This window comes from Cynoglossus semilaevis, chromosome 16, assembly GCF_000523025.1.
Source record: "Cynoglossus semilaevis isolate Cse_v1.0 chromosome 16, Cse_v1.0, whole genome shotgun sequence".
NCBI classification, from domain to species: Eukaryota; Metazoa; Chordata; class Actinopteri; order Pleuronectiformes; family Cynoglossidae; genus Cynoglossus; species Cynoglossus semilaevis.
The window spans coordinates 5,960,249-5,985,248 of record NC_024322.1 but is presented as its reverse complement, the minus strand read 5'-3'; the positions used below and the strand labels follow the sequence as shown (position 1 = coordinate 5,985,248).

The following is a 25,000-nucleotide window of genomic DNA, read 5'->3' as shown; positions in this document are numbered from 1 at the left end:
AGTCTGAGGTGAAAACAAATACAACTCAACTTTGAACTCAAAGTAATTGTCCACAAAGTGAAACTGGTCTTTCAGTGAGACATTGAAAACAGACATAAAATACATTAAGACCCATGTCAAAAGTAAATAAATGGTGTAAAAACATCCTATGGTAATTCAAAGGTTTTTATTTCTGTTCTGCATGGATGTTACTTTAACTTTACAAAAAAGATTTTAAAAAGCTGAAGGTCTTTAAAGGATATTGTTGGGTAGACCTGCTAAATGTCACTTTGACATAAATAAAAGAGCTGCAAGCTGTAGGAATCGGATCTTTAAAAAAGAAACATACAACCTGAGCACTGCCAAAGGAGGTAAAAATGTGAGCATAGCATGTATAAAGGTCAGTAAAACTATTTGTTTCAGAATCTTACAGTATCTGTAGAAACACACCATACGTGCGCCACCGTGATCTGACGCCAGACACAAAATTACTGGTACTTTCTTCTATCTGATTTATTTCTTTTTCTTTTTCCACCTCAGCTTTTGTCCAAGGAGTGCGAGGACTGCTAATGTGTGGGTTGACTCTAGCATTCTTTGCCGTGGTACTCTGCTTTCTCGGGATGGAGTGCACGTATATTGGTGGAAGCAACAAAACCAAGGACAAAATGCTTTTTAGTGGAGCGGTGCTTCATTTTGCCGGTGGTGAGTAAAAGGGAATACATGTGGGCTTTTGAAAATTGTAGTGGTTGGAAATGTTTATACCTCATCTTCGTTACCTGCTACAAACAAAACAGGTGTGTCAAGCATTGCCGGCTACTGCTTATACATCAACAGAGTCGCCAGGGTTGCCTTTGCTCCTGTTGTAGAACGAGGAGTTTTACGGTAACACTATTTTTATTATTTTATTATTATTTACCCTTTTACACCAGGTAGATTTAACCATGTAATTTGTTTTTTACTTCTTTTGACCAGGTATGACCTTGGACCGCCGATATTTCTTGGATTGGTCGGATGCTTTTTGATTTATTTGGGTGCTGTGTTCTACGCTGCAACAGTCTGCTGTGTCATCTTTCCTAAAAGGTAACAATTATATCATTCAGCTCATTTTATTTACGAGTTACGAGAATTATATCATTCAGCTCATTTTATTTAGAAACCTATACAATTACGAGTATTTCTATTTTGCAGTGTACTGGTGAACTACTGTGCAGTACTGTGATGACACCAAGCAGAAAAATGATTTCTGTCAGTTTTATTTTCTTGTCATTAACAAAAGGCTCACGTGACACTGTCATCACGTTTGACAAAATAAAAATGTATAAAGAGTTCAACATTTTGTGGACATAGCCAGCTGAACAGAAAGTGAGCAGGGTATCAAACCTTTGGTTGTAACCCTGTACTTAATGGCAGCTTGAGTGGGTTGCAAAGACTTACACTGTAATTCTCCCCATTGGGGGATGAATAAGGAACTCAATTCATTAATGTATTAATTAATCAATCTCTCTAATTGTCATTGTTTGTATCTTACAGTAAAGTGGTATACGCCTACCCAGGAGGCACATACGTGGTGCCACGCTCCAGAGGAAAAACTTACACTGGATACTACAGACCTGACTGGCAGTACAACTCCTATCTGGCCTCTAGACAATCGAGCAGCTCCAAGATTTCGAATCTTTCTCAAACCACACCAACAAAGATGTCTGATAGAGATGCATTTGTGTAGCTTCTCATTTAGCAACAAACACAATTTGAACTCCCTCAGCTAAATGTTAGCACAGCACATCAAAAACACATTTCTTCTGAGGATACCATGTTTTTTTTACAGCAGAAACTATAATACTGTGCATTTGCTTAATCATTCTATTTTGTATAGTAGAAGCACTAGACACTTAGGAGAACAGAAAAACTACAAGTCAATGATAACCACAGGGGGTCGACTCAATAATCTTCTTACAATGAGGCCAGGTCACTAGCCAGTCTGAAGTAGTTTGTATTATTTGTAAAATTGTGATTGTGATCAACTGTGATGAGTCCTGTTTACTGCATGTTCTTGTAGTTGTTTCTGCTGAGAATAAGATTCCAAGGCTTTACTGGAGAATTCTATTGGGTTTGATGCCAACTAAAAATATTGTAGTGCAGTATCAATGTAAATACAATGTAATACTAGAAAACACTATGATTTCATTCAGTTTTGGTGCACTTTCTATTCACAGCACCCTCCCAAAACAGGTGAAAGGTTTAAACTTTCCATGTACACGAAACTGAGCCCATGCTGGCAGACTCCTCAGTATCAAAAGCAAACACATCAACATGGTGACCTTTATAAAAGGCGTCCTGTCCAACAATGTTTAAGGCAAAACATGTGTTTATGTACACACGGATGACTTCCTCCTGACTTTCTTAACGTCAGGACGAGGTTAAAGGACGATAGTGTCGCTGGTGATGTTTGTTTTTCACATAGGACAATGTTATTTTATACATAAATTAACTACATAATAAAGTAAAATATATAATAATCAACTATAATCAAACTGTGCTATAATAAATTGTGCCTGCCTCACATGCAACATGAAGGGTTTTGACAGACTTCCTGTCTATAAATGAGTATTAAGTCAACAGCCAGATTCATAGAAAGTGTTGGAGATCAACAGCTGAACTTGTTTTGCTGCTTGTGATCACAACAAAGACACTTTTTATTTTCAAGCTTTTTATCTGTCTTTATTTTGGTGACTATAAAAAAACAGGAATTCACAAAACTACTTATTCAACTCAATGTACACATTTTAACACATTTTCCTAAATAAATAAAATATACCATAACTGAAATTTTAGTAAAGTCTCCTGTTCAGGTGCCATTACGTACTTTCTAAACTTAAATGTGGATTTATTTAGGATCATTTTAATTGAACTAATTACACATACTCATTGCGGGATGTTGTCCTGGTTGTGCGTGTGACCCCAGACGTGCTGCTGTAGCCTGTCTTGCTGCTGATGCTGCTCAGCCCAGAGATGCTGTTCTGTCTGCTAACACTGGTGATCCTGGATTTTTGACTCTGACTTATCTCCGTTTGGGCCACATATTCAGTCTCCTTTCTGGTTGGGACAACAGTGTAGACGTCAGGGAGCTTTGGTGCAGGGTAACGCTCTGAGCTGGGATTCAAAAAAGATGAAAATGGAAAAACTTTAATAAAAGAACAAAAGTACCAATGGCATCAACAAATAATGTATGGGTCTTTACCTGGACCGGCAGCCTTCTATCCCTGCAACAATACTGTAAATAAGGCCCCCAACAAGTAGTAAGGTGGAGCCTCCCCAGCCAACAAAAACACCAACACCAATTTCAAACCTGGCAGTCAAATAAGGGATCATTAGCATCAATTATCTAGGTCAGTGTTTCCCAAACTTTGACTGCAGTGAACCCCTCTCTGCCTCCCAATCCCCCACATCACCTCATTCACAGCTATTGTGTTAAAACACTACTGAACCTTATTGTTATTGCCACAGGAATACAGAAAATGAAAAATTACAAATCAGTGAATCTTACACACTGTAGCACAAAAAATATTAAAAATTAAATTAATTTGACCTGCTCAAACCCTTACTGTTGCTTTTCCTTTTTACTTACTTCTGCTCTTTGTAGAAAGGATCTTTAAATTCAGAAACAATTTTGTGTCCATAGTAAGAAAAGGCAACCATGGCACACATCCCTGAAACAACAGCAACATTTACTTTTTTCAGTAAATTCTTTAAAACTGTTCATTCAGAAATGACACTGTGACACTGTACTGTACCTCCAATAAAGTAGTTCATCCCTCCAGCGAAGGTTACTCTCGCATTAGCAATCTCTGTTCCCCCGACCTTGGTGCACTTCATTCCCACCAAGACCAGCACAGATCCAAAAAAGGCCAAAATTATAGAGATGATGATAAGAGCTCGGCACATGTGGATATCCCCTGTCCAAAAGCAACAAAGGGGCGGTCAGGTCAATGTGCTCTAACTCAACTTCCCTTGTCATGTCTTACGCAGAAAGAAAAGTATTTTACTTACAGTTCAGGGCGAGCATTGAAGGAATGCCCTTGCAGTCAGATACTCCTGTGGAATCAGAGACACAGTCCTTCCACAGGTTGGAGAAGTAGTTGGAAGTGGTCAGGACTATGCTGCCCACCTCAGACCAAGTCCAAATTTCTGTTGCCTGAGTGGAACAAACCAGAATCCATCCAGCCACACAGACCACTAAGCAGCAAATTTCTGTGTACATCACCACGGTCCTGTACCCCATATTTGCCCCACAGTTATATCTCTAATCAGACGAACGTCTTCAGGTGCAGTCAGTCTCAAAGTCACACCTGGAGTGCTCTGCCGTGGACGCAGGCGCACATAGGGTTTGTGTATGACATCACATGTTTTGCCTTGAACTGTGTGTGATGTTTAGCAAGGGTCAGCTTATTGCTCTCTTTTGTTATTGATGACCTTTGTCCGTTTTGTCATCACACAGATCATAGATGTAAACAGATATTTTGTTTTATGTGTATGTAATATTTCAAGCCTACGTTGTACATTTAAATGTTCAATACAGTATGTAACTTGGATTTTCACGCTATTGACAAGGGAAAGAATGTGGGAGGTTTCTTAACTGGCAGATTGACTGGACAACTATATTTGTGCTTCAAGATATATAAAGTAAATATGACTCTATGACACTTTTGCTGCTTTACCTAGAAATTGCACACATGATTTATAAGAAAACTGTGACATCATGTTGTTTTACTGTTAGCAAGGAAGACAATGATTTTGGGAAATGCTTGAACTGGGTTTAACCTAGTTTTAAATTTTTATTGCAGTTTAACTAAGTTTGCCAGCTTTTTGGTGAATGGACAATAAGAGTATTTATTAAATTGTTTTCAATTTGTATTAAATCGTTCCAACATGTTCCGTCAGCACTGACATATTATGTTGAATTAAAACACTTAAATGTGTCCCTTAGTTTTTGTTTTTTATTTTTCACCTGCTTGGTCGCTTTTGCTGCCGTGGCTCCTCGCTGTTGAACCAAACGGGGTGGGCGGGGCCATGTCGCCAATCAGCCAATCACAGTGCCCCACGATCTGTAGGCTGTGTGTTTCTGCCCTGCTGACTGGGTTAGCACGGAGGAGCAATGCTGAGAGACGCCCATGTGTCTTCAGTGTGTGGACAGTTTAACTTTTAGTCAAAAAACATCGTTATCACCTTTGTGTTGGACGTTGGGATAAACCAACAACAGCGTCTCCAGTAGTTCAACCATGGTTTTAGTTGAACATGTTCTCCACAAGGTTCTGACTTACATCCCATATGTTCTTGTTTTGATGGACATGAGGTTTGAAGGTAAGAATTTCGCCTAACTATTTTTTGTAGTTCAGTTAAAGTCTACAGTAAAGGTAAGCTTTTACTTTGAGTCTGAATTATACCGTTAACGTCCGCACTCGATGTCTGCAGTGTTACTCAGTAAAGTTAACTTCAGCGAAAGCTAATGCTAGGCTAACTGTTCTGATCAGTAGTAATGACATGAGCTGTCAAGTACCGGGTTTTTTAAGGTGGCAGGTTTGATTTAAATCTGCTGTTAACAGCTCGTTCTCCAACGATCCCACACTGTTGGATGTGGAGAATGACACAGTAATTGAAATAACTAGTTTTTCCCCCTCTTGTCTACTACTTTGTTCTAAATTTTGACATTTACTTTTATTAATTACTTTCATTTTTTGAACGTCAACGTGCGTCACGGTGTTCGTTCGTTGTTGTTAATTGCGTGGTTGTTTTTGTCAGACTGGCATCCGTTTGCTATAGCTGTAGAAAGATGTAAATATGAGTTTCATACAGTACATGCACATGCAACATTCCAAATCAATCAAACAATAGATGTCTACAGAGTTGAAACAATAGTAAATTATATTGTTATTTAACAGGAAAGTGAGTCCAAACAGTTAGATACGATTTACAAACAAATAAATGTTTAACTTCACTTCTTGCATTTTGTAATAAATTGCATGTAATAAATCTCTTTTAAAATCCATTTGAATTACTTTTAAATAATGTTGTTTTATTGGAACATTAACTACAGTTAATCTGGGAAGCAAAGTAGGTAAACACATCTACCTGACAAATTGTATTGGACAGCAGTTAGTGAACACTTACTCAGTATTGTGCACATTGCAGGGGTCACATGTGGTCGAGATGGAAGCGTGGACAATCACATGGAGATGGGGAAGAAACTGCTCGCTGCTGGTCAACTGGCAGATGCACTTTCTCATTTCCATGCTGCCGTAGGTAAGTGCTATAAATCTATGCAGGTAGGGTTTTATCAACATCATAAAATGTGCCATGCTGTAACATTCTTGCACTTCTTGTGTTCTCTTTTACTTTTTTGACAGATGGAGATTCCAAAAACTACATGGCCTACTTCAGGAGAGCCACGGTGTTTCTAGCAATGGGGAAGTCAAAGTCTGCACTGCCAGACTTGAGCAGGGTCATCGAGCTCAAACCAGACTTCACATCGGTAAATGCGGAAAAACATATTATTTAAACCACTGTAACCCTCCAGTTTATATGTAGCTTCACCAAGACATTTAATAGCGACAGTGTTTAATCTTGGATGTAGCTGAAACTATGTGGGGAAACAGGTTAAGGATGAATTATTCATTTTGTGTTCTGCCACCTTATCAGGCACGCCTGCAGAGAGGGAACATTCTTCTAAAGCAGGGCCGACTTGACGAAGCAGAGAGTGACTTCAAGAAAGTGGTAGGCACAACATTACCTGTGAAAATCCTTTAATTAGCAGTAACTGTTAGCTGATACAATTGACTGTTCTGTCCCACTGCCACAGTATCTGCCCTGTCTTTACTCTGCTGTTTTTTTCATGCATCAACTCAAAGCACATGTTCACAGACTGATGTGCAGCTCTTTTCCCCCCATGACCTGTTCTTTGACTTCATCAAACCATTCCAAAGCATAATTCAAACTCGGACACTCAATGAATGTTAACAACTTTCATTCAGGGGTCACACACCAAGATCAGGTTTCTGTGACATAAAAAAATGTCAGAAAAATTTGAGGTCCAGATATTCTATCTTCTATTTCAAACCCTGCCTAAAATAAAATGTGTATTTTTCACCAATGGAGTCCTTTTAACACTATTATTAATATTTATTGCAACATTATGTCTTGGTTTTAACCAGATGAAGTCCAACCCCAGCGAAAAGGAACAGAAAGAAGCTCAGAGTCAGCTGACCAAGTCAGATGAAATTCAGCGTCTGGTGGCTCAGGCTCACAGCAGCTTCAGCAGCCAGGATTATGTGACAGCCGCTGCCCATCTCGACACCATCATTGATGTAAGACCACCTGCTTTGTCAGCTGTTCTTCTTCTGTGTGCAAGTCTGGTTAAGGTCAAAGTTTATTTTGTCCGATGCTGACAGACTTGCATTTGGGACGTGGCTTCACGGGAGATGCGAGCAGAGTGTTTCATCCAAACAGGGGAGATGGGAAAGGCCATCAGCGACCTCAAAGCTACGTCCAAGTTAAAGAGTGACAACACCAAGGCTTTCTACAAACTCAGCACCATCTACTACCATCTTGGAGACCACGAGATGTCCCTCAAGTAAGAGCAACTTAATGTGTTGTTATAAAATATAAGTTTTTTTCCCCCTGTCTGTCCAATTCTGGCCCTCTGACAAATATAGTTGGTGACTCCTGTTCTACACTGTTTGAAATAATATAATCTCACTTAATCATCAGTAATTGTACTGGAATCAATCAGTCAAACAAACACCAAGAACCAGATGCTTAAAGCCAGTTTACATAGATTTGATACGAACAGAAACTGAAGGAGAAAGATAAGCAACATCAACACAAACCTGTGTAACATACGAGAACCATTGCCTTTTTACAAATGATTCCAACTGTCAAATCAAATGTAATGCAAAAGCTGAACAGTCACGGCTTCAAGGTGTTGGTGCTGTGGGACAGCTGTACAGCGGGGCTGTTGTAACCATCTCTCTCTCCCCCTTATGATCTGCAGTGAAGTGCGCGAGTGCCTAAAACTGGATCCTGATCACAAGCAGTGTTACAATCATTACAAGCTGGTCAAGAAGCTCAACAAGCAGATCCAGTCAGCAGAGCTTCTCATCCAGGAGCAAAGGTGTGTGCGTGTGTGTGTGTGTGTGTACTGTATATCTGTCAGTATCCAGGCAGTAGTGTGTCTTAGCATACATACAATAATCTCACCTCTGAATACTGAAGACAGCAGTGACTGTAGGAGGACTAGACCTCAGTCATGTCGACAGATCAGATATGATTTGAATATTCACCTTTTCAGTTCCTCAACAATGAGATTGCAGATATCAGCAAAAGCCACTGGGGGAAAAAAAAACCAACCTCTTAATAAAAGATGTGACAGATGTCTCCTGACCCAACCTCAAGTCAATTGACATGACATACAGTGACATAATTTAGTTTATACTACAAACAATTTAAAAACCAAATCCATAATTTTAATTTTAAAAACACCCTAAATGTCAGTAATGGGCTCAGCTGAACCAATCAGGTGGTGAGAAGTCAAGAACAATAACATTTGACTTGCGCCCCCTTGTGCCCCCGTGGCTTCACGGGAGATGCGAGCAGAGTGTTTCATCCAAACAGGGGAGATGGGAAAGGCCATCAGCGACCTCAAAGCTACGTCCAAGTTAAAGAGTGACAACACCAAGGCTTTCTACAAACTCAGCACCATCTACTACCATCTTGGAGACCACGAGATGTCCCTCAAGTAAGAGCAACTTAATGTGTTGTTATAAAATATAAGTTTTTTTCCCCCTGTCTGTCCAATTCTGGCCCTCTGACAAATATAGTTGGTGACTCCTGTTCTACACTGTTTGAAATAATATAATCTCACTTAATCATCAGTAATTGTACTGGAATCAATCAGTCAAACAAACACCAAGAACCAGATGCTTAAAGCCAGTTTACATAGATTTGATACGAACAGAAACTGAAGGAGAAAGATAAGCAACATCAACACAAACCTGTGTAACATACGAGAACCATTGCCTTTTTACAAATGATTCCAACTGTCAAATCAAATGTAATGCAAAAGCTGAACAGTCACGGCTTCAAGGTGTTGGTGCTGTGGGACAGCTGTACAGCGGGGCTGTTGTAACCATCTCTCTCTCCCCCTTATGATCTGCAGTGAAGTGCGCGAGTGCCTAAAACTGGATCCTGATCACAAGCAGTGTTACAATCATTACAAGCTGGTCAAGAAGCTCAACAAGCAGATCCAGTCAGCAGAGGCACTCATCCAGGAGCAAAGGTGTGTGTGTGTGTGTGTGTGTACTGTATATCTGTCAGTATCCAGGCAGTAGTGTGTCTTAGCATACATACAATAATCTCACCTCTGAATACTGAAGACAGCAGTGACTGTAGGAGGACTAGACCTCAGTCATGTCGACAGATCAGATATGATTTGAATATTCACCTTTTCAGTTCCTCAACAATGAGATTGCAGATATCAGCAAAAGCCACTGGGGGAAAAAAAACCAACCTCTTAATAAAAGATGTGACAGATGTCTCCTGACCCAACCTCAAGTCAATTGACATGACATACAGTGACATAATTTAGTTTATACTACAAACAATTTAAAAACCAAATCCATAATTTTAATTTTAAAAACACCCTAAATGTCAGTAATGGGCTCAGCTGAACCAATCAGGTGGTGAGAAGTCAAGAACAATAACATTTGACTTGCACCCCCTTGTGCCCCACATAAGATATGTGAAGTTTTTTTTTTTCTGGACTATCCATTTCTTCCAAGGGAAATTTGTGTTTGTTATAATATCAAGAGGGGTACTCTGCTCCATTTGTATTTAAAATGCCTTAAAATAATTTGGTTCTTAAAGAGTGGATTTATCTACTACTATTATACTACTCATTTTATACTGTAGTACTCCCACCCTACTGGTCCACTTGGAGCAATACCAGTTTTACAATAGCATTAATGTTAATTTGATGTTTTGAAATCTTTCTTTAAAAAAAATCAAATTTCTTCCTGCCCTTGAAGGTATGAAGATGCTGTAAACAAATATGAGGACGTGATGAAGACGGAGCCCAACGTGCAGCACTTCTCTGCGCTCGCCAAAGAGCGCATCTGCCATGCACTGACACAGGTGGGATTTCCTTCTTTTGATGATGTAATGCACTGAACCTGACCACTGATTTTTTTTTCTTACTCCGTCCCCAGAGTCAGCAAGGGAGCAGAGCCATCTCAGTGTGTAGTGAAGTCCTCACATCAGACCCAGAGAATGTAAACGCGCTGAAGGACAGAGCGGCGGCTTACATCCTGGAGGAACAGTACGAGGATGGTAAGCCTGGCGTATGAAGTTTAAATCTATTTAGATTTATCTAGTTGCAGCAATCTAATAAGTGTTCACATCCAGAGGAAGGGTGGTGCTATTGGTAAATCCCATACAACCCTTTGACCTTCCTACTTACTGTAGACCTACCACACTGTAGAACCTGTTATGATAAAGGAGTGGAGGAAAACCATCAACTCAAGCTTTGTGTTCTGTATTTGTGAGTACTCCTGTAACACCCTGAATGGAATTATTGACTGCAATTACAAGATCCAACAACAGACAACAGTGGGCGAGAACGTTTACACTCAGGAAGCAGGGTAGGTTTTTGCATTTGACCGTGTGACACCACAGTCCTTCCAGGGTCTGGTCTGGACTGGAAGCACAGTCACTGGCCATGGGCTGCATTATAATTTTAGATTTGATTAGGCAGCTGTACTTGCAACATTTAGTTGTCACCAAAGACTTTACTGTACAGTAAGTGCTAATAATAATAACCTGAGATTTATTCAAGGACAGCTGGAGCCAAGTCGTGTAATGGAATGAGTTGAACACAAGGGGTCCCTGTAACCTTGCGTAGAAGAAGCATTGAAATGAATTAAAAATATCCCAGGTTCACACTAGCGTCACATCATCTGAACTTTGGTATCATTTGTCACAGCATATGTGAAATAAGTTCAAATTAATTAATTACAATGTTAATTAAGTTAAACTGAACACATTTTGGCGTGCAGCGCATTAAACAGAGTCAACGTCCTGAAGGTTTTCACTGTTAGACGTAAATACAGTCTATAGGATGCAAAGCTGTGCTGTAAGAATCAATGACGTGATGCTGACTTTGCAGCACTTCCTACCATAGAGCCCACAGTGTTACAGGCCTGATTGTAGGGACACAGTTTCCTCTTTCTGAGCACTCACGCCACAGATACATGTAGAAGATGGTAAAAATACTCAGAATTCCATTCGCCTCTTTCATGATACTTGTCAAAAGCCTGGATCACAAGCACAAAAATGTATGCTAACGTTAACAAATATCTGCTGAAAAAACAAACAAAAACTGCTTCTAAACAGCCTAAAAAAAGTACAAATATACAAAAAATACTTTTAAAAAACAAAAACTAAAAAACGACAGTATGTCACCTGCTTCACTGCACACAACAAATCATTAACACATTCTTAATTAAGTGCATTAAGAGTGGCACAAATCACAAGCTAAGTTTTTTTTTGTTTAGTGTTTTCCACACAACGTTGATGTGACAATTCTGAGCCAACACCTCACAGAAGTGTTTACTGTAAACTGTCAGAACACACAAAGAAAAAAATGCATAAATTAAATAAATATTTCAATCTAAGTTCAGATCAGTTTTCACTTGATAAAATAAGCTTTTTTTAAGTAAAATACTTACACTTACAACACCAAGTGAATTTTAAATAAAATATTCCCTGTAGAAATTGTGCTGTCAAGTTATTGTGTTTTTTTTTTGTCTGGTCATCTGAGCTGAGCTGCAGACACTCTGGCAGGCTCCGGTGCCGACGTCATCACATTCTCTACAGCCTGTTACTATAATTTACTTCCCATTGGTTGTCACGCATGAATGAGCAATTATCATTCATTTATTTCTGCACTGTAATTATTATTTTTTTTTCCCCACAGCCATCAAAGACTACGAGACGGCTGCTAAACACAGTGAGAATGACCGTGGAATTAAAGAAGGCCTGGAGAAAGCACAGCGACTCCTCAAACAGTCTCAGAGGAGGGATTATTACAAGATTCTCGGAGTGAAAAGGTGGGCATTGATCAGAGGATTGTGGAAAGTTCAATGCTTCTTGAATGACTGCACCAGGAAGCAGCCCTTATTTATGGTCTGATACTGTAGGGTGTATTTTTTTTTTTAAGTCGGCACTGAACAACCACTGCACCACATGGAATTTGAGCCTCACTGCACTTGAATATTATAGTTTATCACATTTGAGCATTTCTCCTCTTCTAACGGGCTGACGATAATTTAAGATGGAAATAAAAGTCAAGGCAATAGAAACGCCCCGAGCCGTAAAAAGTAATGGTTTATTTTATTGGAGCCAGTGTGCTAACCGTGACATGAGTGTTATTAGGGGGCTAGCTTATGTGGGGAGAGAGAGCGAGGGAAAGATAATGTGTTCATGTGGTGCTGATAAGTCTGTAACCCCGCTGCACCCTCCATCACAGGAACGCACAGAAGAAGGAGATCATTAAAGCCTACAGAAAACTGGCCCAACAGTGGCACCCGGACAACTTCCAGGACCCCGAGGAGAAGAAGAGGGCAGAGAAGAAGTTCATCAACATCGCTCAGGCTAAAGAGGTTCTCACTGACCCAGGTAAGAATTGACTCCTGTAGAGTCCAGAGTGCAGTTGCTGCTGTGAGTCCCAGTAAAGGTCATGCTCTCTGGGGACCTGGTGTCAACAACAGACCACCAGCCGCCAGAGAGTTTTTTTAAAAGACCTGATTAATATTAATTAATTAATAAAGTAAGTATGCGTTTGGAGCCAAAGCATCAGTAGACCATTGTTTTAATCACCAGAATTATTGATGTACTTGTATGTCATGTCTCCAACACCTTACAACCTTCAAGCTGAAGTTAATTCTTTTATATAAATAATTACAACATCAGCTCATGCAATAACAAGTAAGAAGAAATAAAAGTCATTTTTCAGCCTTATTTTAAAACATCAATCTTTGTTTTCTTGTAGAGAAGAGAACCAAGTTCGACAACGGTGAAGATCCCATGGACCCAGAGAGCCAGCAAGGTCACCACCATAGACATGGAGGTTTCCATGGATTCCAGGGTTTCAATCCCTTTGGTTCTGGACCCTTCAGCTTTAAATTCAACTTCAACTAAATGGAAGTTCATGTCCAGCTGTCTTTCCGCTGCTGCAGGGATTCTAGTGTTTTTGGAGACCACTGACCGGAGACACGGCAGTGTAACGCACTAAAATGTGGAGCAAATTGTCACTTTAATTCAGTGACGCTTAAAGACATTTCTTGAATGTTTAAAAATGTTAATAATGATACATGCCTTTAAATCTAAGTGGTGAAGGACTTGCTTTTTGGACAATAAGTGCCTTTTGGGATACAGACTATTGTGTTCTACACTTTACCACTTGCATCCATTCAGATTGTTTGTACATAGGTGCAGTGCTATTTTTATATGAATGGAGACTTTCTAATGTGTAAATAAAGAACTATTTATGTACACTGAACTGAGTCACAGTGATGCTGATTGGACACTTTGGACAGCAGTTTGACAGCAGACAGAGATTTTTGGCCCGTCCACAGGTAAACCTAATCTGTCCCCCATAAAACAGCCTTTTCACTGGAAGTCGTCTCCATGACAAACGCACTCCAGAACCCCATCTGTGGTCATAAAAGTGAGTCAACCGTTATGTACCAAAGATTTATTTTTACGCCACATATTAATATAAACAACTCTGTTCGACACAGCACAGTGAAAGATGGCTGCTATTGCAGCACACTTCCTGCGTCTCATTTTTATTTATTAGGTCCAAAAAAAAATAACTGCCTCTGGCTTCATGGAGCAGCAGCACCCGTTTTATTCCTGAGACAAAATGCTGGAACATGGGGGGAATTTAAATATCAGAGATGTTTCTGTAAATGTAACAGATTAAATGTGAAGGAACGCAAGATAAAAACAGTAAAATAAATAAAAACAAACAAAACTAACATACCTTCTAAATGAGGTTTCTGAGCTTAGTTACTTCAGAAATAATTTGTTTTGGTAACTGGTGAAACTGTAGCCAAGCAGTGAGGTAACTGTTAGCTTAGCCACACATTTTAAAGTAGTGTATTCATGAGGAGAGGCCCTTTCAAGACAAAGTCCATAGTACAAAAACTGTGGTCTCAGTCCAGACAAAAGTCTGGTCTAATGTTTCTCATGTTCAAATCTAAGGTAATCACTAAAAAAAAGGACTGAAATATAACCTATGATCAAGAGTTTCAAGACGCAGTCCTAGTAGTAAAAGTCAAAGACTCGTCCTCACATTTTTCACATCCTAGTCCAAATTGCTGAAGAAGTAGTAGCAAAGACGACCGGTCAAAAGTCTAAATCAGAAAAAAAATGTAGTCTGAGTCAAGGCCACATCTAGTCTAATGTTTAATGATCGTCAGAAAAGATGTACTACAACACAAATGAATGGTCAAGAGTATTAACACAGAGTCCACAGTGAGTTACAAGAAGAGTAATCAAGACCAGGTCTTGTCTTCCTGTTCAAGTCTGAGTCCAAGTCAGTGAGGACGGACTGCAAAACTCATGATTGGTCAGGAGTTTTAACACAGTCTATATCACAAAAAGAGTACTCTGAGAGTACTCCAGGTCTAGTACTCACGTTTATCCAGCCTGAGCTCAAGAGAAAGTTCTACCAGCGATGGCTAGTTGATCCTGTCAGACACTGTTTTGACTATTGCTGTTCAGGTTTTCAGACCCGTTTAGTGGATTTGCTTCTGATGAATTTTGCGTAAGGATGTGAAATTCATAAAACTTCAAAAACAAGTGTTGGTTTGAGTATTTCAGCAACTTAAAAAAATAAACAGGTACAGTTTGAAGAGGTGTGGCCTCTCTGTTAAAATTCTTGTTCTATTTTTACCAGTGCAACATTTGCCAAATGTGTTTCCAAGTGCACAACCTGAATGGAATGGACTGTCAGAACCCGGTCCCTCCACTTCACCTGGAGCTGACTGATGTGCTGATCGTGCAGCAGGAGTTCACAGCTGGACCTTTAATAACACTAACATCACAGGTTGACTTTGTAAGACCAGTGCAGAAGCAGCTGTGACTCTCAGGTAACCTCTGCCATGTCACCACTCAGCGCCTGTGATTGGCTGGATCTGTCCGTCTTCAAGCTTCACAGGGTCCTTGGTGCTGCAGAGCGCAGGCCAACACTAAAGTTCATCTGAGCACAAGAGGGAAACGGAACAAATGGTGAATGTAAGAAATACTGGTAATTTAAGATGTCTGGGGAGACCTGCTCTGCATGGACAAGTTCCAAACAAAAAGGCCACACCTGTGCTTAAAGGCTGTCTTGAAACTACAAAAAAAAAAAAAAAGACTGCAAAAAACTTTCGTTTCGATAGTAAAAGTGACAGAACTCCTACTTCACAGCATTTTTCCACACTTGTACTAAACTTTGTATTATACCGCTCCTTCTTGTCGTTATTTACCTGGTATGCGTTTGGAGGAAGGAGGTTTTTGTTTCTGTCCCACTGCTTCTCCCTCTTCCTGTATCCGCCTCAGCAGCTGCTTTATCTCGCTGTCATACTCGACCCATTCAGGCACAATCCTGGCTGCTGCCGACAGCTTCGGCTCCTTGGTTTTCGGATTATTACACTGCGGCAGAGAGAGAGAGAGAGAGAGAGAGGGAGAGGGAGAGAGAGAAAGAAAAACAAATCTGAAAACATTACTCCCGCCACCAGAGCCACTTTCCACCGGCAGGTCCGACCTCCATTGGCAGCGTAGTCTGTGGCAGACATTTAAAGCCTAATTTGATTTCCAATTCTGTTAAAAGGATGTTAGAACATGTCTACTGTCTGAATTACCGAGTGGTGTCCTACACCGCAATGAGACGAGGCTTCCCATTTCAGTCTGCCCCAGCCCTCCCTCAGTGATTCTCTAAATTAGTTTAGGAGACTACATGGTTGCTCCTCACTTGTCTGCTAAATGCAAGGAGCCTCATGGACATCAGTGTCTCAGACAAAAGGGAAAGTACAGCCAGTATGATACCTATTATCAGTGAATGTGACACAGTAACGTCACTATGTAAAACTTGTTCTCATTAATTATTTCCTCCATGCGTTCCACACATCTCTAACTGCTCGGCTTCACTCACCAGATCTATGGTTTTTGCTGTGGCTTTGGAGACGTCATCACACCACGTCTCGCACCACAGCCACTCCTGAGGCAAGGACCTGATCGCCACCTGGTGGATCATGTTGTTAGGAAGGTCCTGGGAAGAATTGACATTAGAGCATTATTATAAACATGTATAAATACAAGAGTACTGAAGCTCACTGTAGTTAAAGCCTAGGAACCGTCATTGTTCCCTGTGGACATTGTTCACACATTGGGTTGCATCACTCTCCCTTCTTTGTCCAACCAGAGGATACATTTCTATAGCCAAAAAGATTGAGTTTTGTCTCATTTTTCAAAATATCAGGCTTTCAGACTGGTTTTAGTCACTCACTGGTATTTTATCAGCTAATTTAAAACAAGTATTTTACTAGTTTTCTCTCTTTTTTATTTTTTTTGTCTATTTCGTTTTATAGGAGGAGGTTCTTTGAAAAATGTCTCGATTTGACCTCATTGTAGTTCTAACGTTTGGAACGACTTTTGCAACTTTTTATATTCTTTCTTGTCGTAAAGTTAAAATGACTTATGGATTGTATTGATAAAAATAAAAACTGATTTCAGGTGACAAATACATATTTACATTGAGTCTTTAAGGCCTTTGTCCTTTCATCAGGGGACACCACAGCGATGTTTGCCTGGTGAGTTTTTACACTGTATCCACGTTTGACTTAACCATTGGAATACATTACGTTATTCCAGGGCCCATTTCTGGTCTGTGCCCCACCTTTTGAGAATCCATGTTTCAAGAATTAAATGCATCACATGTTGTTGTGTCAGTCATATGTGCTGTACCTGATCCAGGTTGGACAGACTGTTGGGGTCCTGGCTCAGTGCTTGGTACTGTCCTCTCAGTCTGTCTCCTGCTGCAATCTTTCGAAACTTCTTCAAATCCACCACGTAGAGAGCACTGGAGCCAAGAAGAGACACCGTGGGAGAAAATAAAATAATAATAAAAAAACTCTTGACAGGAAAAACTCTGTAATGATTACATGATAAAAAAGTGACTCAACGAAATAACCCATCTGCACTTTCTGCATATTCAGGAAACACGAGGTGTAAACTAATAACCCCAATAATGTATATTTTCTTTTTATTGCTTTTTAACCCTACAGTATATCTGCCAGTGAAATACTCACCAGCGTTCTATATCTGCCAGTGAAATACTCACCAGCGTATGTTCTCCCTGAGCTCGCTGATCATCTGGATTGTCTCTCTCCCCCTCTCTCTCTTCCTTCCTGATGTTACGACACACTGACATCTCTCCAAATCACTTTGGTTCTGACTTTTTTTTCATCCTCACTTCTTACCATCGTCAGCCAGAGGAGAATTTTTTTTTCCTGACAGTTCTGTATTCAGCTTCTGGCTGCCACCTACTTAACCATCACTCTGACAGAAGCAGAGCTGCTTATGTTCAACAAGAGGACCAAACTACTCATTTGGATCCTTGCACCAGAACTATTTTATTTTTAATTTGACTGGGTATCTTGAGGGAAAATAATAAGATATTTAATATTGATTTGGCGGTGGTTGGATTGACCTGTTTTGGGGTCAACTGTCTTAGGAAAACTGTACAAAAACACCCAGCTGTCTTTGAATTATAACAGGTTCTGGAGGTTAAAATTAATTAAGTGATTAGAACAAAATAATTTCTAGTTACATTATTTTTAAATGTATTATTTAAAAAAGAAAGAGTGCTTTTATCTATTTAACAGCTGTGGCACAAGTCTCTTTTGTTGGAGTCAAATAGACTTTTTCCATCATTTCTGCTTTGCAAACTTTTGAGACAAAAAATGGTTGACAAAAAAAAGTCAAATGCCCGTAAATGTAAAGTTTTCTGTTCACTAAGATTTGAACAAGTATTTATTATATAGTATTTTATTATATAGTTGTCTTCTGAATGGTACTTGACTATTTTATTATATAGTTGTCTTCTGAATTGTACTTGACATCTATCTCATGATTCCAGTGGACTCACCACCCGCAGGAAGGTTTGGTACGGTGCAATGTGATTTGGGTGGCGACTGCTGCCCCCGCGACCCGGTAACGGATAAGCGGATGAAAATGGATGGATGGATGGATCTATCTCATGAAGTATGAGAAATGAGTTAAAAACAGTTCCTTATTCATTCCTTGCAACCCATAATGTGGTTTTTCTGGGGCACGAACACAGTAATTAAGGATGTGTTAACCATTAGACTATGGAACCATGAGAGTTCATTAGACAAATTCATTGTACTTTGTTGGTGGTGTACTGTGAGATTTCTTCCCAATGTTGAATAAGGGATGTAGCTCAAACAAAGCTGAGAAACACATGCATTGGTCATTGGTTTTACTTGTACCTGATGTGGTATTTTCTGTGAGCCAAATGCGAGGCCCAATATCCCGTTTTCCAGAAGCGGTAGCCCTCCATCTCTTTGCGGCTGTCACAAAACGGTGTGTAGCCGTATGGCGCCCCCTCCAGATCTAAATCCCTTAGCTCTTTCAGATCAGCTCGGACAATCTGAGAGTAAGCAAACTCAACAGTTGACGTGGACCGGATCTTGTGTTGTCACAGCAGTGCTAAAAATCTGATCCAAGTGACTCTGTGGCTTTCAGATGGCACAGACATCCTCTCAACAGGAACTTGATCCTCACCTGGTCAGCGTCCACGAAGATAATCTTCTCCACAGCCAAGGGGAAGAGAACATCCAAGAATAGGATCTTGTATCCCCAGATAATACGCTGCTTCTCCGTCTGCTGGTGGAGCCAGCGGGGCCACTTGTACTGCACTAATTCATACTGGAAGCCGTACGACTCGGCCATGTGAGGGATGGTCTCCTAAAAGCACCAAAAGCAAAACACCAAAGGTCAAAGAGATAAAGCACAGGAGTGTGTTTGTGAACATTCATCAAAGTGGCTGGATCAGGTAGAGGGCGACCTGCAAAACTTCAGCCTCGCAGCAGAGGGGGAAAATGGAAACAAATAACTTTTTTTTGTCATTTCTAGTACAGCTTATCTCATTACAGAGACAGAGGTGAAACAAAAGGTGAACGTTAGCTGGAATGGCTAATACAAGCTAGTTAAAGATTCAGTGGCGTTACTCGGAAATATATATTAGTCAACAACATGTGATGTTATTTTAAAAAGAGACTTACTTCTACAGTTCACCACTAAATGTCTTAAAGCAGTGTTATTGACTAATTTGCGATGGAGACTAAGTTAGAATTTTAGCAAAAGGCTAAGACTGAGACTGGCTGTCAAAACTTACAATGGTCTCAACTCCAAACTGAGAGACCGGGAATCGAACCGACAAAGAGTTGATCTCAAGCATGAAAACTTTTCCACTGTGTGGCCCAAGCAGAACAACATAAAGCAGTGATTATCAAATGGCAGCCAAATGGCCAAATGGATTTCAAAATAAACATCAAATAATAATGTAATTCTTATTTCATTTCACTTAAGGGTCCTGAAAAATTCTGTCTCTCTGACAAATATAGTTGGTGACCCCTGCAGAACATGATGTAACTGAAAAACTAGCATATGACCAGCAGGGAGAAACAACCTGAACAAGATGTTCTTCATTTGAAGAAACCCTAAAAAAAGTTGGATCACACTGTTGTAAACATGAGGCTGAAGTACCTTGAAAGACGGAGAGAGGTAATTCTTAAGGAACCAGAATTTGACAGGTGTTTTGGTGTGCCGAAGGACAGACAGCATCATTATTCTGAAATACAGAAGTGGGATAAAAACTCAAGACACCAGTTTTTAGGAATTAACGAATTGAGCGTGTTCGGTTACTAACAGGGTCTCACCTCAGAAAGCGCTCGTACAGATGACCTGAGGCCACGGAGAAGATGTTCAAAACGTCTTCTTTCTTCTCGCCATCATCTTTCTTGGAGACTCCGCCTGCGATGCTGTTAAAATGACAGCATGATATGTGAGGTGCTTATGTTGTGACTGATGCCCTTCTCCTCACACAACGACAGTAAATCACAACTGAGCCTGAAGCCTCCGTGCTTGTTGTAAAGCCAGGGGTATTAATAGTTATGCCTCCCTGCAGAAAACACTTTCAAACAAACCATGCATCACTTCTCTATAGAGCTGGAATAATCGACACACGAGAGCCGACGCAGGGACGGCAGCTTCAGCACGAAAACAACTTTCTAGTTTGACGAAATGTTAAAGAATTAGTATTTATTAATCAGATACTTTATTATATTTCTACATACACCTAACACTGTTTTATGTTCCTAAATGCAAAAAAGATTGAAATACATATTAAAATATGTTGTGGTTTCTTCCAATGTTTTTTTTAAAGAATTAATGTAATGGTAGCATCGTTTCAGCTTAATTTATAGTTGGTATGCTATAGTAACTGTGCAAATATTTTCAAAGTATGGCTCTGGGGCCAATCAGGGCCCTTCGACAGAAGTCAACAGACAACCTTTTTTCCTAAAATGTACACATTAACATTTTTTATTCTTTATCACTTTTCTCCAATGCAAATACCCTAATATTGTACATACAATATCAATGTTTCTCAAATGGGGAGTCATGGCCCAATGGGTGGACCAAGCAGCTAAACACCATGGTCTTGGGCAGGTGGATAATTGTGTGAAGCGTGACTAGGTGTCGCACTGTGGGTTAGACTGCAAGTTAGACTTTTTTTAAAGTTGTCCTAAAATGTTGTTTTTCAATTCTGTTTTCAAACTTTATATGGGCACTTGTTGTTTGTGTTGTTACTTACAGTCTAACTACATGCTTTTGTTAACCCAGGCTCACCAAACACTGTATCAACCCCCCACTTGTCCACACAGCAGGTCCATGATCCAAAACACTGTGCAGGTTTATTCGTGAAATTCTCAACGACCCGGTGAACCCCGGCCAATTCAGAAAGAAGGTTCTATATTTTTGTGCCAAATTAATTTTTCCAGCCATTTACAGGTGCAAATATTATGTAAATCCACCTGATGTTATAATAAAAAACAAGAGCTGCTTAACAGGAGTCTTGCCATTCAATAGATTAGTTCCTGCTACAACCAAACCATGATTCCTGAAAAGTCAAGATAATGACTGCTGAAGTAATCAGCATTTACCAAACAATTAACACATCTACTAATACAGCTTTGCAGAGTGCAGTAAATGGCTACTATCTACTGACTACCAGGGAATGTCATAAATTACCTAAAGGATTTATGATTTAAAGAAACAACTCATGGCCATATAACAGGATCCATAATTAAAACAACCATTTGAGAAACACTCAAGTAGACAAAATGGTGATGTTTTCAAAGTTTAAATTCTTATTAGCACAGAGACAACTAACAAAACATGCTCATGGCACATCTAACAGTCACAAGCTTTTGTTAACAGATGGGCTTTGCTGAGGCGTTGCAGATGTCTGCTGCAGAGCTGCTCAACCGACAGGTGTAGGGTGAGGAAATAGAACCATGTCCACAATGCGACAGAACAGACGAATGATGCAACAGAAAGACTGGGTGTGTGCTAGACCACAGACCAATCAAAAAAGTTACAGTAGAACAACCATCAAGTCATTCCTTAACTGAAATATACCACTGTATCGTGACAACTATTCTAAAAAAATCAAAAGGACACTTTCTCCGTTCATGACTCAAGGCCACGTGAGTGGACAGAAACAGGGACAGGAGCTGCAGGACGGATGTGTCTGCGGTCAAATTTTGTGTCATTGTACGACACAGACTGCTGATGAGAAAAGAGTCTCCCTCTCACGTTCAATCAGAGACACTGCTGGGGCCCCAGGGCTCCGGGAGGACGCACCAATGTGAAAGAGGGAGACGTGAAAGGAGGTGAGGAAGTACAACGTTTGTCCTTTGTCCTCTTGAACAAACTCTAAGTCACATACAGAAGTCTGACTAGAACGTGAGAACTAGTATGTGAGTTAGAGTTAGAGACAGTAAATGACACAGTGTTTCCATGGTAACAAATCTTTAACTTAAATAAATTACATTTGATCCTGACAGCAGACAATGTGAGCTGTTACCAAGCTATTTACTTAGTCAGGCTAATAATCATAGCTTGACCTTCACCCACCTGTTCTAGCTTAAAGGTGAGAGGAGAGTCCAATAACAGAGCTTGGAAATTTAATTGTATTTATTAATCTGTTCTGAGGCAACATTAGCAACACCACTGCAAAATAGCTAATTGTAGCTCATCTTAACTGATTAGCTGGATACTGTGTGCTGCTGGTACAGTAGAAGCTGATACTGTATTTTTACCTCAAACACAGAGTAAGAATATAAAGGTCAGCTGAGAGACTGTTGGACAAACGGAGCCAAGATAACCTGGACTTATGAAGGATTTGATCTGTAGTGATGTGCATTTTTACAAGAATTGAAGTTATCTGCGTAGACATGGCACAGGTCAAAAGGGTAGTGGTACAGCTGAGAAGAAAATATTCAGTATTCAACGATTACCAAGGCTGAAATCTTTAGATGTCTGATTTCAATATATTGATTCTATATTCTCATATATATTCTAACACACCATGGGCAAGTTAACCTAAAGAAATCAATGCTCTTTTTCTTTGGCCTGTTTCTCTGTGTGGACAGTGTTCTTTGGTTGTACACACCTGTGTCCCTTCTGCAAGAGAAGTAGACTTAATTTTGGTCTGCACCCTCACTTTTGACTTTAAATTTCAGATTGGACAGGATTATTCAGTCTTTTTTAATAGTATTTTTTATTCTACATTTAACTGTTAGGTTGGAGTTTTAACTTTTTTTTTTTACTATTCTGCTGTCTGTTGAGCTCCGTCTCTTCATTAGTCAGAAATCAAACGTTTTTGTTTATATTTTTCCTATGGTGCTTTAAATCATTAAACTTCCAAATATCTGAAAGATATAACTCTGTTTTAATTGAAATGCGTTGAGTTTTCCAGTGTTAAGAACATCACAGATTTGTGCTGTGGTGTAATAAATCAAAATATGCAGCTTTGACCTTAGGTTTCCTTAGTTACATGAATTGATTTTGCATGTTTGATCAACCTACAATTATACTTTTTTAAAATGGCACTCTCTTCTATTCAGAAGAGTTGTTAAAATGTCATATTTTGTGTGAAAAGGAAATATATTTAAGAATGATTTAAATAAACCAAATGGCTTTAACTTCAATCATAATTTAAGAATGATTTAAATAAACCAAATAGGTTTTCAACATTTGCAATAATTTCATTCTTTGTATGAAAAAATACAAAAACAAACAAAAAAAAACATTACCGAACCCCTTCATCAGTGACGAACTAAAGGAAACTACATAAGTGCATGGAGTACAGAAGAAAATAAGCCTTATTACAAGTCTGGTCATTGGAGTGAAGTTCAAGTGTAAAGCAGAACAAAAGAAAAATGTGTGTGTGTATGTGTGTCAAATCAGGACATAAATAAGCATCACTGCGCTGAGTTCAGAGTCTCCCTGGTGAAGATGACTTTCCTTCATCTGCCTGACAACTGATACAAAAGAGGGAAAGGCGGAACAGAAGAAAGCCGAAGGAAATAAAGAAGTCAGAAGAAAGACATAAGAGGGAAGGAAAAGGGAAGAGGATTTTCAGTCGGAATCATTAATGCTGTACAGAAGCGAAACTCCCTTTGAACATGGAGGAATTTGTAACTGCTGCGTTGCTCAGACATCCTGATGCTGGCTGATAGATGGAGGCTGCGCACTAATTCTTCAAATGTGTTGGATCAATAAAAATGACCTTCAGTCACACTTTTTATACGGACTCCCTCAAAGCACTCCGAGTAGAGATGTCATTTACTTTCCCCAGTGTCTAACGACAGACATCACAAAGTGTCAAGGGTTCAAATATCCTGTATGTTTGTGATTATTTACACAGCAATAAAACAGCTTTAAAAAAGTTGCCTATTCTGGAGCTCTCCTTTGATATCTCTCTTAAGTAGTCATTATATTAATCATTGAGCTGCTGCCATCACTTAGTGGACAGTGAAGGATGTTGAGGTTACACTTTTTAGAACACTCTAATTAGAGTTTAGTGGAAGTGGGAAGATAAAAGTCTCAGGATTCACGAGGTCCTGGCTAAGTTCAGTGGATTGGAATGGAGCCCGAACAGAAATGCAGAAGAACATTCTTCTCATATAAAATAAGTCAAATAAAAGTTCATTTTTGTTGCATCTTTCATGAAGATCTCAGAAATAATCTGATTGGAAACTTGGTTTGACATTTGACTGTTGCTAATTATTATTACCGAAATTATCTACAAATTACCTTAGATTTCAGATGGAATCAATCACCTAACAGATCATGGTAGGTTTCTATTTCATAAGCAGATATATTGGGCCGAGGCTAATTATCCTCCCTGCTTGTTCCAACTCTTCCTCAGGCTTCACTTCTCCAAACCAGGATCGGAATTCCTATATCTTTTTTCCATGAGCTCCATATATCATATCCCTTACAGTGAGGCTACAAACAGTCCATTTCTCAGAGGACAGACTGGAGTGGATGACTCATTATTGCAGTTAAATGTCTCCAAATATCCATGACACACTCATGTGGTGCGACACAATAGTTGAGACTAACTGCTCTAAACCGAAGGAGCATGTTTCCCTAAACCTTAAAATGTCTTAAGTTCCTAAGTGATTGTTCTCTTCTCTCACTTTGTCTCCATCTCGTCCCATAAACAGGAGGAAGGGTCCTGCAGGGCCAAGGTAAACTTCCACCAAGTCTCCAATACAGAGATAGCAACAGAGCACAACACGTTAAATTGTTATTCAGCACATGGGCACAG

General features: G+C 39.7%; 4 protein-coding genes across 5 annotated transcripts in view; 2 read left to right on the top strand and 2 right to left on the bottom strand.

The window, feature by feature from the left end:
- cldn10l2 (claudin 10-like 2) overlaps positions 1–2,145 on the top strand; it is a 2,413-nt gene extending 268 nt beyond the window's left edge. The window contains exons 2-5 of the mRNA XM_008328266.1: positions 520–681; positions 774–861; positions 952–1,059; positions 1,510–2,145. Coding sequence (XP_008326488.1) covers positions 520–681; positions 774–861; positions 952–1,059; positions 1,510–1,702 — 551 coding nt within the window. The 3' untranslated portion in view covers positions 1,703–2,145. The remainder of the gene's footprint in view (positions 1–519; positions 682–773; positions 862–951; positions 1,060–1,509) is intronic.
- A 114-nt stretch (positions 2,146–2,259) lies between these two features.
- On the bottom strand, positions 2,260–4,349 carry LOC103391832 (claudin-10-like). The gene is made up of 5 exons (XM_008328265.3): positions 4,027–4,349; positions 3,771–3,932; positions 3,605–3,686; positions 3,218–3,325; positions 2,260–3,129 (listed from the first exon to the last, which is right to left on the bottom strand). The coding sequence occupies exons 1-5, from the start codon at positions 4,256–4,258 to the stop codon at positions 2,892–2,894; spliced, it is 822 nt and encodes a 273-aa protein (XP_008326487.1). The 5' UTR covers positions 4,259–4,349; the 3' UTR covers positions 2,260–2,891.
- Positions 4,350–5,107: 758 nt separating this feature from the next.
- Positions 5,108–13,585, top strand: dnajc3a (DnaJ (Hsp40) homolog, subfamily C, member 3a). The gene is made up of 12 exons (XM_008328264.3): positions 5,108–5,337; positions 6,166–6,276; positions 6,381–6,505; positions 6,673–6,747; positions 7,185–7,337; positions 7,422–7,603; positions 9,188–9,307; positions 10,056–10,161; positions 10,236–10,356; positions 12,002–12,134; positions 12,554–12,702; positions 13,076–13,585. The coding sequence occupies exons 1-12, from the start codon at positions 5,256–5,258 to the stop codon at positions 13,222–13,224; spliced, it is 1,506 nt and encodes a 501-aa protein (XP_008326486.1). The 5' UTR covers positions 5,108–5,255; the 3' UTR covers positions 13,225–13,585.
- uggt2 (UDP-glucose glycoprotein glucosyltransferase 2) overlaps positions 13,288–25,000 on the bottom strand; it is a 35,388-nt gene continuing 23,675 nt past the window's right edge. The window contains exons 33-40 of one of the 2 annotated variants that reach the window (XM_008328258.2): positions 20,037–20,138; positions 19,864–19,948; positions 18,880–19,062; positions 18,585–18,745; positions 17,038–17,152; positions 16,226–16,342; positions 15,561–15,726; positions 13,288–15,292 (exon numbers count right to left, since the gene is read on the bottom strand). In XM_008328258.2, coding sequence (XP_008326480.1) covers positions 15,282–15,292; positions 15,561–15,726; positions 16,226–16,342; positions 17,038–17,152; positions 18,585–18,745; positions 18,880–19,062; positions 19,864–19,948; positions 20,037–20,138 — 940 coding nt within the window. In that variant the 3' untranslated portion in view covers positions 13,288–15,281. Of the gene's footprint in view, positions 15,293–15,560; positions 15,727–16,225; positions 16,343–17,037; positions 17,153–18,584; positions 18,746–18,879; positions 19,063–19,863; positions 19,949–20,036; positions 20,139–25,000 lie in introns of those variants that run through there. The other variant, XR_003052252.1, reaches the window with a different exon arrangement.

What these genes read in the sequence shown, in the direction of transcription:
- LOC103391832 (XM_008328265.3), bottom strand. Translation starts at nt 4,258, where the DNA reads ATGGGGTACAGGACCGTGGTGATGTACACAGAAATTTGCTGCTTAGTG. An exon ending in TTCAATGCTCGCCCTGAACT is followed by an intron (nt 3,933 to 4,026) that starts GTAAGTAAAATA and finishes GCTTTTGGACAG; the next exon opens with GGGATATCCACATGTGCCGA. An exon ending in ATAGAAGGCTGCCGGTCCAG is followed by an intron (nt 3,130 to 3,217) that starts GTAAAGACCCAT and finishes TTTGAATCCCAG; the next exon opens with CTCAGAGCGTTACCCTGCAC.
- dnajc3a (XM_008328264.3), top strand. Translation starts at nt 5,256, where the DNA reads ATGGTTTTAGTTGAACATGTTCTCCACAAGGTTCTGACTTACATCCCA. An exon ending in ATCTCGACACCATCATTGAT is followed by an intron (nt 7,338 to 7,421) that starts GTAAGACCACCT and finishes CGATGCTGACAG; the next exon opens with ACTTGCATTTGGGACGTGGC. An exon ending in GGAGGAACAGTACGAGGATG is followed by an intron (nt 10,357 to 12,001) that starts GTAAGCCTGGCG and finishes TTTTCCCCACAG; the next exon opens with CCATCAAAGACTACGAGACG.